This window comes from Trematomus bernacchii, unplaced genomic scaffold (genome assembly GCF_902827165.1).
Source record: "Trematomus bernacchii unplaced genomic scaffold, fTreBer1.1, whole genome shotgun sequence".
NCBI classification, from domain to species: Eukaryota; Metazoa; Chordata; class Actinopteri; order Perciformes; family Nototheniidae; genus Trematomus; species Trematomus bernacchii.
This window is the reverse complement of record NW_022987771.1, coordinates 4,044,890-4,057,982: the sequence shown is the minus strand read 5'-3', so window position 1 is coordinate 4,057,982 and position 13,093 is coordinate 4,044,890. Positions and strand designations below refer to the sequence as shown.

General features: G+C 47.1%; 1 protein-coding gene across 1 annotated transcript in view; it reads left to right on the top strand.

The window, feature by feature from the left end:
* Positions 1 to 6,865, top strand: part of tet3 (tet methylcytosine dioxygenase 3) — a 50,867-nt gene extending 44,002 nt beyond the window's left edge. Inside the window, 2 exon segments of the mRNA XM_034148830.1 lie at positions 331 to 464; positions 466 to 6,865. Coding sequence (XP_034004721.1) covers positions 331 to 464; positions 466 to 1,956 — 1,625 coding nt within the window. The 3' untranslated portion in view covers positions 1,957 to 6,865.
* Positions 6,866 to 13,093: the final 6,228 nt, after the last annotated feature.

The following is a 13,093-nucleotide window of genomic DNA, read 5'->3' as shown; positions in this document are numbered from 1 at the left end:
TTATATATTACTATTAGATTCCAGCGGTGGCTTTGTAGATATTGTTTCATTTTAGATAACTGAAGAGCTTTGTGAAATACAAAAGTACATTTGTTGAATAAAGATGTATTTCATCTCTCCCAAAATGGTGATTTTATACAACAAATAAAGGCTCTTCCTCAATCCAGGGTAGCTTTGTTGCAGTAAGTTATTTGAGTGGGAATCGATTAGAACCTTGCAAAGATTGTAAAGTATTTCATTAACACTAAAAAGAAAGCTCAAACAATTACAAACTGAAATGCATTTGAAGTTTGTTTTGTTTTGACCTTGTCTTGTGTTTTAAACTTTCAGCAATTATAAAACAAGAGGTGAAGCCCAACATCAAGAAGGAGCCCTTCAACGGATCAATGGATGGATACCCTGTGCAGGCAGCAGACCCCTTCAACAGCAGGTACCCCCACCCTGCCTACTATGCAAGGGGAGGCCCCCCCCCCCACCGGCCAGCCCTCTGCACTCGACCCCGTCAACGGTTTCCACCCCAATCTGCCCGCAATGCACTATGGCTACTACAACTACCCCCCCAATGCACTTTTCCGCCCCAAGCTGAGGACCTACGAGGGTCGAAACGGCTCTTTGCCCAAACAAGGCGGCACTCCTGTCCCGGTGGACACTAAGCCGGATGTTCAGAGTCTCCAGGCCCGGCTGGCGCAGTCCTACCCGAACCCCCCCGAGCTCGCCAACCACCCGAACCACAGCGCTTACATCCAGCCTGCGGACTACACCCAGTCCCGCCCCTCCTCCGTCTGCTCCGACTCCTCCAACAGAGGCACGCCGCTCATCAAACAGGAGCCTATGGACATGCCGGTGTATGAGAACCCGATGCAGAGCCAGGCTAACACACCGAGCACCACCCCCCAGCCGGCCCCCTGGCCTGGGCACAAGCTCAATGGGAGGATCGCCCCCGAGGCCTCGCTGATGACCCCCGACAAGCAGCAGCCGTTCCCCCAGCAGTGGACGTCCTACCCCGGCTTAAACCCCCGGATGGCATCCCCTGCCCCGTCGCCATCACTCCAGATACCCCCCTCTCCATCTCCGTCCCCTCATCTCGTCCCAGCACTCCCGGGTAACATCCACCAGGGGTCTCCCCGTCCGGGAACACCTCAGCACTGGCCCAGCCCGGCCCCCAGCCCTCAGCCCAACCCGTGGGCCATGGGGCCGGCGTTCATCCCCGGTTTGAAGCACAGCAACCCCGCAGGAGCTTACCCCGACAAGATCTGGTCCAAGACGGGGGAGAGTCGGTGTCCCACTCCCCTCGGGCTGCAGGAGAAATCGTGGAAGTCGTGCGGAGGTTCGCTGGCGGGCAGCACGCCGTCCCCCGCCCCCGAGGGCCGCCTTTTCCCCGACGCCCTGCAGCAGTCGGATCAGGCGTGCTGGAACCCCGGCCGCGCAGAGAGCGACGCCGAGAGCAACAAGGGCCGCGAGGAGGACGAGTGGTCCGACAGCGAGCACAACTTCCTGGACAACAACATCGGGGGTGTGGCGGTCGCCCCGACCCACGGCTCCATCCTGATCGAGTGCGCTCGGCGGGAGCTGCACGCCACCACTCCGCTCAAAAAGCCCGATCGCTCCCACCCCACGCGCATCTCCCTGGTCTTCTACCAGCACAAGAACCTGAACCAGCCCAACCACGGCCTGGCCATCTGGGAGACCAAGATGAAGCTGCTGGCGGAGCGGGCGCGGCAGCGGCAGCAGGAGGGCGCGCTGCTCGGCCTCTCGCAGGAGGAGATCAAGGCGCTCTCGAAGAAGCGCAAGTGGGGGACGACGGCGGCCGGCGCCAGCCCAGGACCGGGACAATCTAAAGACAAGAGGGAGGGGCCGGTGACGCGGTTAGCCCCCACTTGCCACACCTCCTCCATGGTGACTGTGTCTCCCTATGCCTTCACCCGCCTCACTGGGCCCTACAGCCACTTTGTCTGAGGGCGGACGTTCACACACACTGACGGTGGAGCAGCGCAGGGTGGATGAATGTCTCTCAGCCGTCCTGCAGTCTGGCATCTCCCCCCCCCCTTCACAGTCCACTTGGAGGAGGGGATGTTTTTATTGTTTTTTACCTCATGTCAGGCAGGTGTTTCCGACACGCTGCCTGTGGTGCTCTGCCTCTCTCGTCCCCGGAGAGGAACTCCATTTGCTTTTTCTTGTTCATAGAATTTTAATGATTCGAATTATTGCTATTATTATCAATATTATTATGATTGCTATTGTTACTGTCAATGTTGTTATTACAGGTATTATTATAATGAAGACTTGTTTTTTTTTATTATTGCTGTTTTCATTAATGTTATTATTAATGATGTGATTGTTTGTTTTTTTTGGTTATGTATTTTTTTAAATCAATCAGTCTGAGTCCGTCAGACATTTGCTTTTTCTGTGTTTGGAAAACGTGTAACCTTTTGTCTCTGTTTCCGATTTGTCTTGGTTCTTGTCAAACTTCCAGCTGTACCTAGAGGAGGAGACACGATCTGCCTAGCAAGAAACGCGCAAAGTAATCATCCGTACATATGTGTACAAAGCCTTAGATACCTATCAGATACGTATCTTTGAATTCAAGGCAGTTTAGACTTCGATAAAAGATCATTGCAATTGTTATCAACTTCCCTACTGTGTTTAATATTCAAATGTCATTACCTGGAATGATTCAGTGCACCAGCAGCACTTTTGTCGAATACATTATATTATATTTGCTATTACCTGGCACTTGCAAATACTTTATCTTGGTATTTGCTTCAAATTTTCACCATTTCCATTTTCCTAGCATAATGTGCAACAAGAACATGTTCTGTTGTTGTCTGATCAATAGAAGTGGTTTCTGCTGTCAAAGCAGTGTAGTGGAAATAACAGTTGTATTTGCACAAACAATTGGACTTTAATGTTGACCTTTTTGATGTGGTCGCAGTAAGAAGTAGGACACATGAAAAGGCTGCGTCTTTGATGTTCGAGCTGAAGAGCAGCGCTTGGTTTTGCTGTTGATCCCCTAGCACTCTAAAACAAGTCAATCTAAATCAAGCACTGCCATGCAAAAACAAGGAAACAATGCCCAGGTTAGAACAATTGACATTTGAACCCAAATTCGGACAGAAAGTTGCTGCTTGACTTGCCGTTAGATGACGTGCTCCTCCTCTTCTACACCCCTCCAGCTTTTTCCGACTGGTGCTCAACTTCCAGCTCTGATCGATTCTCATTCCTTCGGCTACTCTTCATGGCACTTGATGCTGTGCTTCGGTGCTCTGACTCTAATCTGGCTCAAATAGCGTTGGCAAGTGAATTGATTTTGCCCAGAGGCAGAGTGATGATGTAATGCTTCGAGACATTTGTCATTTGTGCAAAGTCGTCGTTTGCTTGCCATTTGTTCCTGTCACTTTACACATCTGTTGCCCCACAGAGGCTGAAATAAGTGACACCTTTTAGCAAATGCCACTTGACCCAGATCTGCAACTTCTACCGCACAGAGACAGAACTGGTGGCACACGTTTTCTTCCTATTACATTCAAGTAGTGGTGAGCATCTCTCTGTGTAAGCTCTAGAGGGCAGCAGTGTCAAAGCGGTGTGTACAAACATCCTGCAAGTACCATTCGAGCCTTGCATTGCTGCTTTACCCATCCACCGCCAGCAGGGGGGGGGGGGTCTCGCTCCCTTCCTGCTGACCGTGCATGGGCCTTTGAAATGCAGCTAGAGGTAAAAGTTGTCCACTTGTGGCACAAATGTGAATAACGTCTAGAGATGCCCCTCCTGGGTTTGCTTCAGACCTGATAGTGGTGCTCCTACACACTCTGGTGCTCTCCTATCAAACTTGATTTACTGTGAAGGGCCTTCCCTCTGCATGGTGCTGTCATCTTCGAGCAGAGGGGGGGGGGGGGGGGGGGGGAGTGGGTGCGTCCTTCAGCAGGCACCACAGAGCCTGTTAATCAAAGTGGGAGTCTCTGGTTTATTTTGAGGTGCTTTTATGCAGTCTATTATGGCTGAGAAAAATCATTTGGTGCATAAGTAGTAAACCATTGACAGAGCAATAGAAAGAGCTCAAAGGAAACCTTGGAAACAAACGACTGTCGCTTCTAGGAGTTGGCGCCAAGTGCATTGAATCTGAAAATGACTCAAATGCCAGGGTGCGTGGGAGAGAAAAGCCAAAGAGAGAGACTACCTGATGGATAGAATCACTCCTTTTAGATTTCAGGCAGCAACCACGTGATCCATTTGAATTCAAACGGTCACATGGTTGACTTGCAATGAAAGTGAGCGAGTAATAGATTTGGGAACAGGCTAACTCCTGGATGCTGGGGGGGGGCGGTGTTACCTCTCTGAGCGTCTCCAGCTCTGTCCTCTCTGCAGAGACACCGGTCACAATCACAACGTGCTACTGAGGGCCGAGACACACTCATTTGAAACCTCCTTTTTTTATTTTGTACTCTTATTTATTACTACATGGTGATGATGATAATGATTGTCTTTGATGTTTTTTTTTTCGTCTTTGTTTTTTTATATAGCTAATACAAATTGTACATAGAGAAGAAAAGATTTATAAAAGCACTTTTAATCTTGATTTTAATGACGAAAAGAAAGAGCCGATTATTGACAACTTGAAGCTTAGTTTTTTTGTTCTTTTGTTTTTTTTCTCAAGAGAGAGATAAAAATGTAAATATTAAAATATTTAGGTAAGATTATTTAACTGGTGAGGATAGTAACTAAACCATGAATGACAGGGGGGTATTTTGAAGTCTCTGACAGCCCTCAACAACAGTGAGCAACACGTGTGTTGTGTGTAAATGTGTGCTTAGTAACACTGCTGTTTGCTTTCCTTAGTACTGTACCCCTCGTCAGCATGTCGACTGACAGAGACCCCTCCCTCTATCAAACTAACTCATAACCTAGCATGAAACTACACTTCACTTGAAACAACTGGAGGTTCCCCCCATAGTGACCACACCGTCATGCCTACAACAAGTATAAGTAGGTATTAAAAACCCAGGAGAGAACTTACTTTAAGTTAACACTTTTTTAATTGTGTTTAAACATCTTAAAAGGGAGCCGTACATCTGATTGGAGCAGTTTGTGGTTTAAAGGAGCAGTGTGACATTATGGGAAATCTGCCTGTTCACTTTGTTTCAGAGTTAGATGAGAAGATGAGATGTTAGATATGGAGCTCGAGCAAACTTATCTTAGCATAAGGATGGACAACTGTCATGGTTATTCTACAATAGGTTTCAAATGCTTTTAGTCGTGCATTTTGTCTTTTTAAAAGAAAGCTAACGACTTAAATCATTTGGTGTATTTGAAACAACTCCATTTTTACCACAAAGAACAAACAAATACAATCATCTTAGTTCAGAGTGTAACACTGACAGGAACAAACTCCTGTTTTGGATGAACCAATGTAGCTTTATACGTTTATAGAGGCCATGCTAGCTGTTTCCTATCTTAATGCTAAGCTAAGCTAACTAGCTGCGTACAGAATTGAGAGTTACATCCATCTTCTCATCTCTCTTTCAAACGTTTCCCCCCCCCCCCGAATATCAGAAGAGTTTCCCTTTATTCATTTTTACCGTGGATCATGTGCAGGACCACATCCAGAGGGGGGGGTGTAAGGGATATACAGTCAGTCCGAGGGGATCAGTGGGCGATGTTTTAGCCAGTAATAAGCCCGGGTATCTTTGTCAGTTGTGTTAGCCTATCAGGAAAGAGACGGCCTCCCTGCGTGTTTGAACGTATCTACGATTATCTACTATAGCTCGCATACTAGTACGTATGAACTTGGCATAAAAATCATGACGCCCCGGTGTTTAGCTTGTAACAATTGATCAAAAATCATGAACAACGGTAGTTTCACTGGTGCAATTTTACTCTTTAGCCCTAATGCATGGCCCACATTACACACACAGACACACACAGACACACACACACTTGCCTAACGATTGGTGCTGAGGATACAGTGTATGTGATATCTTAATAACTTTGTACATTTCTATGGTTCTGAGATTTGGGGGTTGGTAAGCTGGTGCTATGAAGCTACACCTTGAAATTCACTGTGTTCAAAAAATTGCAAGGGGAAAAATGATACCACAAATATTTTTCTGAGCTCTTCAAATGTCAGGAGAAGTATACTTTTGATTCAAGCAGTTTCACATGAGGGGAAGCTGCCCCGGTGCTGACTTTGTGAAAAGTCTTTTGTTACGATGCTACAAATGTACATCTCTTTGTGAGGCCAGGGGGGGGCGCTCAAACAGCTCATATTCTCTGATTAATATTCATTGCATATTGTACTTGAAGTCATTAAAACTAGGGTAAGATTTAGAATCATAATGAAGACTGTTATCCGGGCTTGGTGCAGCGCAAGAACCAAAGGCTCTTGAAATGTTGTACTAACTGAAGATGTTTTGATCAAAACAAGAACCTCCCTTCCTCTCCCTGTTCATGCACTTCCTCTACTCACCCCCTCTTTTTATTCCTCACACCTTGTATATTTTGTCTCACACATTCACACACACACACACACACACACACACAGATTTACATCTCACTGTGTATGGCCCACTTTTAAAGGACACGTAATTTAATTGTTGAACTCTCTGAATTTTGAGACTTGGACTCTGGCCCCGTACGATAAAAAAAGATGAACCTACACAACGGCAGCTACATTCCTTTCTGAGTTTTAGGATTGTTCTTGGTTCTTTATTTTTCATGTCAAGGATGCAGTATGTAAAAAAAAAAAGTGTTTTTGTTCAGTCTCTCTCTCTTTGTAGCTGTATGGTGTATTATGTGAATACATAGTGTATGTGGTAAAAACCCCACAATATTGTTTCATGTTGCGCGATAAATAAAAACATTGAAGTGAAAATGTGTTTCCTGAAGTGACTTCTGTTTGTTTTCCCTCACAAATCTCCTGCTTGGAAATAAAAGGTGTGTTTGATAGCGAGTGGTGAAGATAGATGGATAGATAGAGGATCTTTTATAACACACTACACTATGACTATTTTATAACACACTATATTGTGACTATTTTATGATACTGTGAGTTTTCATTACAGTACATACCATACAACTTTTTCATTACATACCATACTATAACTATTTTATGAAATACTATACTATGACTTTTTTACGGCATATTTTGACTTTCTTCATGACATAATATACTGTGACATTTTTAAGAAATACTCTACTATGACTTTTTGATATCATAATATACAATGACTATTTTATAGCATATTATACAACAAGTATGATAATATATTTACAGAAAAAACTACTTTTAGATATTCTTTTTCCCTTTCTTTTTGTCTGTATGCAATTGTTCTTTCCCTCAGTAATTATTGGGACCTTGGGTGGGAGGAGAGGGGAGACGATGAGTAACCTTCTTTAGAATATACCTGAAGACCTTCCAATCCTCATCTCATATTATTGCTTTCACACTTTGCACACTGGTGCTTTCTCTCCAATTCAAAAGCGTGTTCCCATTTCTCTGGGTGAATTGTCGCATGGCGCTTTTGTCGATATAATGGCTGTGAAAATGAAAAGCGTATACACTAAACTGACCATGACATTCCAATAAGACCAAGGTGATGTCTTTTGCAAAGGCATATTTTAAAATAACAAAGGAAAGGTGAACGGTTTTGACGCAGAAGAGGTCCATGTTATTTATGTGGTTCATGCTATTGATCATATATTTTGATTGCACCAACTGCTCTTTCCTTAACTTCGATGAACTTGCATAAAATAAAATAAAATTAATTAAAGATAAAATGAAAAAAAAAAAAAAATTAAATAACAAAAATAAATTAAACGAAATTAAAGTAAATAAATAACATTGCACCTTTCATACAAGAATCGCAGTCCTAGGGGCTTCACAGTAGACAGTTGACATCTCTTAAAAAAGTCACAGAAGAATTGATATCACATAGAATACAGTTACCAGTAAAAGACATACAAATAAATATAAAAACAGTAGACATTCAACAAATACATAAAGAAAACAACAATAGAATAGTTCATTAAAGGGAAGATAGTGCAAGTTCACCCTGTGATTACACATAATAGTAATGACAGCGATGGGATAATAATAATTGCACAAAATCAGGCGACAGTTTAAGATGAAGTGCATTGAGAAAGTGCAACAGCTAGCTTCTAAAAAGGTGAATTTGTACAAATGTGTTTTGAGCTTTTTCTTAAGACTGATAGTCAAAGTGATGCTTTATATAAGTTCAAGTTAGACTGTCCTCCACACTTGTTCTCATGTAGGTGCCACAGCTATCTGGTGTTTGTTAGTAGGAACACCGTGATGTACGTCTGTCTGATGAGGCTGTAGGGAGGACTGTCTCACACCTGTCAGGAAATAGGGTGGAGGTGAGACACGTTGACGCTCCTATCAAACAGAAAGTCAAAAGACATGAATGTCTGGGAGCAAATTCATTTGACATGCTACACAAATATGGCCAGGATCCGTTGAATTTTCCGGAATATTGGGTTGCAGATTAGAATTTTCCAAAGGGGGGTTCGTTTAGCATGAAACACTTCAAGAAAGTGAGGTCAAAGAAAACTATTTCTGTGTATCTCACTCTGCTGTAACTTTAATTCATGTGCCTTTGTTATTCATGTTTTATTATCTTTGCTTTTAAATGAGTGTTTTTAAATGCCATTTTATAATATGTTTCTTAATGCTCTTAATGTCTTTCATTTTTTTTACTTTAAATTGCCTATAAATACACTTGCCTTGCCTTCCCTTAAGTTTTGTACGCGGATGGGGAAAAAAGTACTCAGTTCTGTAAAAAAGAAATGAAATGAAGCTCAGCACAAGTTCTTACAGGGAGACTGGTTCCCACGCTCTCATTCAAAATTCTCTCTCACTCACTCGCCCTTCCTTCAATAAGCAAGGGCGCGTCATACCCCCAGTAGACCAATCAGTCCCGTCTCATCCCCCACAAGCAATCACAGCACACCCAGGATCTTACTTACTTACTTACCCGGCAAACGTTTAAATCTGCTCCTCTCTCCCTTGCCAGCATCATTCAGAGAATTGATGCAACCCACCTCCACCTCCTTCACCTCCAGTTTAATCAGATCCCGGGCCAGGCCAGCCCAGAAGAACCCTCATCATTAAGGATCTGAATTCCCCTTCAGCACTTCACCACCACCAGTGTCTAGACCCCGGGGGGGGGGGGTGTTTCTCTTTTCCTGGTCGGCTTCTCCTCCCCCTAAATCCACACAGTATGATGGGGTCTAATCTCCAAAATGTACATTACCCCTCGGCAGTGGCGTTTTTATATGTACAAAAGTGGTGGGGCACAAAAAACTTAGATGTCTATATATAAGCTTCTGCAGTGACGTGCAGTGAGGTTCATGGCTGGTGAGGCACTGGCACTGACTCTTCAGGTTTACAAATATTATATTTTGACCTAAACCAAAATATAATATTATTTTCAAAAGCTTTTTTTGTCTGATGCTTCGATTAATTTTAAACAGACAGTTCAACAAAAGGATACCCAAAAAATGTAATTTTATCATTTAAATATTGAATTGTTCTCTCTTAGTAAGATCCCATTTTCAATAAAATGGCGGTCTTACCTTGACTTGAAGATGAAGTCCATTTGCCTATCCTTCTGGACAAACATTTCTATTACTTTTTTGTAAAAGTCCTCCTTATGTTCTTGTAGTTTCAAAAGTCTATCATAAATCTAATCCATAGATTTATGATAAAAAAATTATAAAAGTAGGGTAGACATGTGGATGTTATCCGGCTAATCAAAACGTGCATTTATCTAACAGGTACGTTTCCCACAGATCTTATTTTGAGCTATTTTCTAAAATCCTCTGGAGAAATCTCATTGCTTTTTTGTGCTTACTTCCTGGTTTTAGGACGCGCCACTGCAGCTCTCTCGTCTCCTCTTCACACAGCACACTTTTCGCGGCACACGTGCTTACAGCCAATCAGCTCTGAATGATTTGAGATGACGTATGGTGGGGATGGTAGCTCCGTGCCCCTCTGGTCATTATTTTTTTGCCACACACATTACATTAGAAAATACTCTGAGCATGCGCAGTGTAGTTTTTACAGTCACCGTTCACTTCACAGCGAGAGGAAGGGGCATAATCAGGTTTTGTCCCACATGGCTCTAAACAGCTCAATAGGCACACACTGTGACTGTAGACACACTAATTAGAAGAACACAGACTAAAACAGCAATGTACAGACGAATCAGATGATTAAACATGATCTTAAAATATATTTTATATATTTTTTTATTTTTTTTTTTGCATTTTTGTAATCATTATTTGTAATACTTTCTGCTGACACTAGGTGGGGCTGTGCCCCACCTGCCCCTAATGACCAGTCGCCACTGCCCCTCGGGCAATAAATATGCTATCAAACTCACGGAATAAGTGTCACGATCTGTCTGTGTTGTGTTTTGTCTTGTCTTTTTCTGGTTTCCTGTTTTGTTTTGAAATGTTTTCCTCGTGTCTTCTCTGTTCCTTCTTCCTGTGTTTGCCTTCCTGTCTTAGTTTCCCTGGTGTGTCTGATTGTTTGATTGTGTTCACCTGTTGCCCTTGTGTTTCTGCCTCCCTTACCCCAGCTGTGTCTCGTCTTGTGATTACCCCTCTCTGTATTTAGTCTTGTCTCTTCCTGTGTTCCCCTGTCGGTTCATTGTTTGTTTCTCCTGTCTCCCACCATGTTGGTCACGGTCAGTTTTCTGTAGAACCTATGTATTTCATGCCATGCTATTGATAAGCTTTAAGAATAAAGCTCGTTTTTGTTTCGAGACCGTTTACCTTTTCTGATAGTCTGCATTTGGGTCCTACCCTTTCACGCATTCCTTACAGAATGAACCGACCAAATATGGACCCAGCGGATTTTGAAGACTTTAAGGTAGATCTGTTCGATCTAGACTTTACCCTTCAATGTTACTATGTCGAGTGGAGTGGAACCTCGTCAAGAAAGGACAAAGAGGCTATCCTCAAGAAGGCACAGATGGCGGTGTCTGACATGCCATGGCTGAGGAGCTCGTTGCCTGAATGGCTCAGAGTTTTTGCACGTAGCCCCGAGTGCCAGTCTCCATTCTCTGACCCTTTTTTGGGATCCCGTCTGGCGTTTGGAGGTCCACGGAGCCTCCAAAAGACCTCAAAGAAACGCAAGGTCAGGAAGCCAGCTCATAATCCAGTACCGGCCCACACAGCCATGGATCCGTGCACCAGTACTCGCCCACACAGCCATGCTTCCGTGTTCGATTACCTGGCTCACACAGTCAGGTTCCAGGCTTCTGTTCCATGCCCAGCAGCCAGGGTGCCTGCTCCAGTACCGGCCCACACAGTCATGGTTCCGTGCACCAGTACAGCCCCACACAGTCATGGTACCGTGCTCCAGTACCATCCCACACAGCCATGGTTCCGTGTTCCGGTTCCGTGCCCAGCAGCCAGGGTGCCTGCTCCAGTACCGGCCCACACAGCCATGGTTCCGGCCCCAGTTCTGGCCCCAGCAGCCATGGTTCCAGCCCCAGTTCTGGCCCCAGCAGCCATGGTTCCGGCCCCAGTTCCGGCCCCAGCAGCCATGGTTCCGGCCCCAGTTCCGGCCCCAGCAGCCATGGTTCCGGCCCCAGTTCCGGCCCCAGCAGCCATGGTTCCGGCCCCAGTTCCGGCCCCAGCAGCCATGGTTCCGGCTTCAGTTTCGGCTCCAGTACTGGCTCCCCGGCCGACGCCAGCCCCCCGTGTCCTGTCGGTGGTCCGGCCGACTCCAGCACCTCGTGTCCTGTCGGTGGTCCGGCCGACTCCAGCACCTCGTGTCCTGTCGGTGGTCCGGCCGACTCCAGCACCCCGTCTCCTGTCGGTGGTCCGGCCGACTCCAGCACCTCGTGTCCTGTCGGTGGTCCGGCCGACTCCAGCACCTCGTGTCCTGTCGGTGGTCCGGCCGACTCCAGCACCTCGTGTCCTGTCGGTGGTCCGGCCGACTCCAGCACCCAGTCTCCTGTCGGTGGTCCGGCCGACTCCAGCACCTCGTGTCCTGTCGGTGGTCCGGCCGACTCCAGCACCTCGTGTCCTGTCGGTGGTCCGGCCGACTCCAGCACCTCGTGTCCTGTCGGTGGTCCGGCCGACTCCAGCACCCCGTCTCCTGTCGGTGGTCCGGCCGACTCCAGCACCTCGTGTCCTGTCGGTGGTCCGGCCGACTCCAGCACCTCGTGTCCTGTCGGTGGTCCGGCCGACTCCAGCACCTCGTGTCCTGTCGGTGGTCCGGCCGACTCCAGCACCTCGTGTCCTGTCGGTGGTCCGGCCGACTCCAGCACCTCGTGTCCTGTCGGTGGTCCGGCCGACTCCAGCACCTCGTGTCCTGTCGGTGGTCCGGCCGACTCCAGCACCTCGTGTCCTGTCGGTGGTCCGGCCGACTCCAGCACCCCGTGTCCTGTCGGTGGTCCGGCCGACTCCAGCACCCCGTGTCCTGTTGGCTCTATGGCCGACGCCAACCCTATGTCCTGTGATGTTGGAGGTCCCGCCGACTACTCTCCTGCCGGGGGTCCTGCCAACCCTATGTCCTGTGATGTTGGAGGTCCCGCCGACTACTCTCCTGCCGGGGGTCCTGCCAACCCTATGTCCTGTGATGTTGGAGGTCCCGCCGACTACTCTCCTGCCGGGGGTCCTGCCAACCCTATGTCCTGTGATGTTGGAGGTCCCGCCGACTGCTCTCCTGCCGGGGGTCTTGCCAACTCCATGTCCTGTCCTGTTGGGGGTCCCGCCGACACCTGTCCTGCCAGGGGTCCTGCCAAATCCATGTCCTGTCCTGTTGGGGGTCCCGCCGACACCTGTCCTGCCAGGGGTCCTGCCAACTCTGTGTCCTGTCCTGTTGGAGGTCCCGCCGACACCTGTTCCACCGGGGGTCCTGCCAACTCTGTGTCCTGTTCCGTTGGGGGTCCAGTCGACACCAGCCCATGTCATGTTCAGGACCCCGTCTACGCCTGTCCCGTCGGCTCCGGTTCCTGTCCGGCCGATGCTGGTTCCTGCTCGTCCTCCGGAGCTGTCCCGTCGGCGCCTTCCTGCCCGGCCTCCGGAGCTGTCCCGTCGGCGCCTTCCTGCCCGGCCTCCGGAG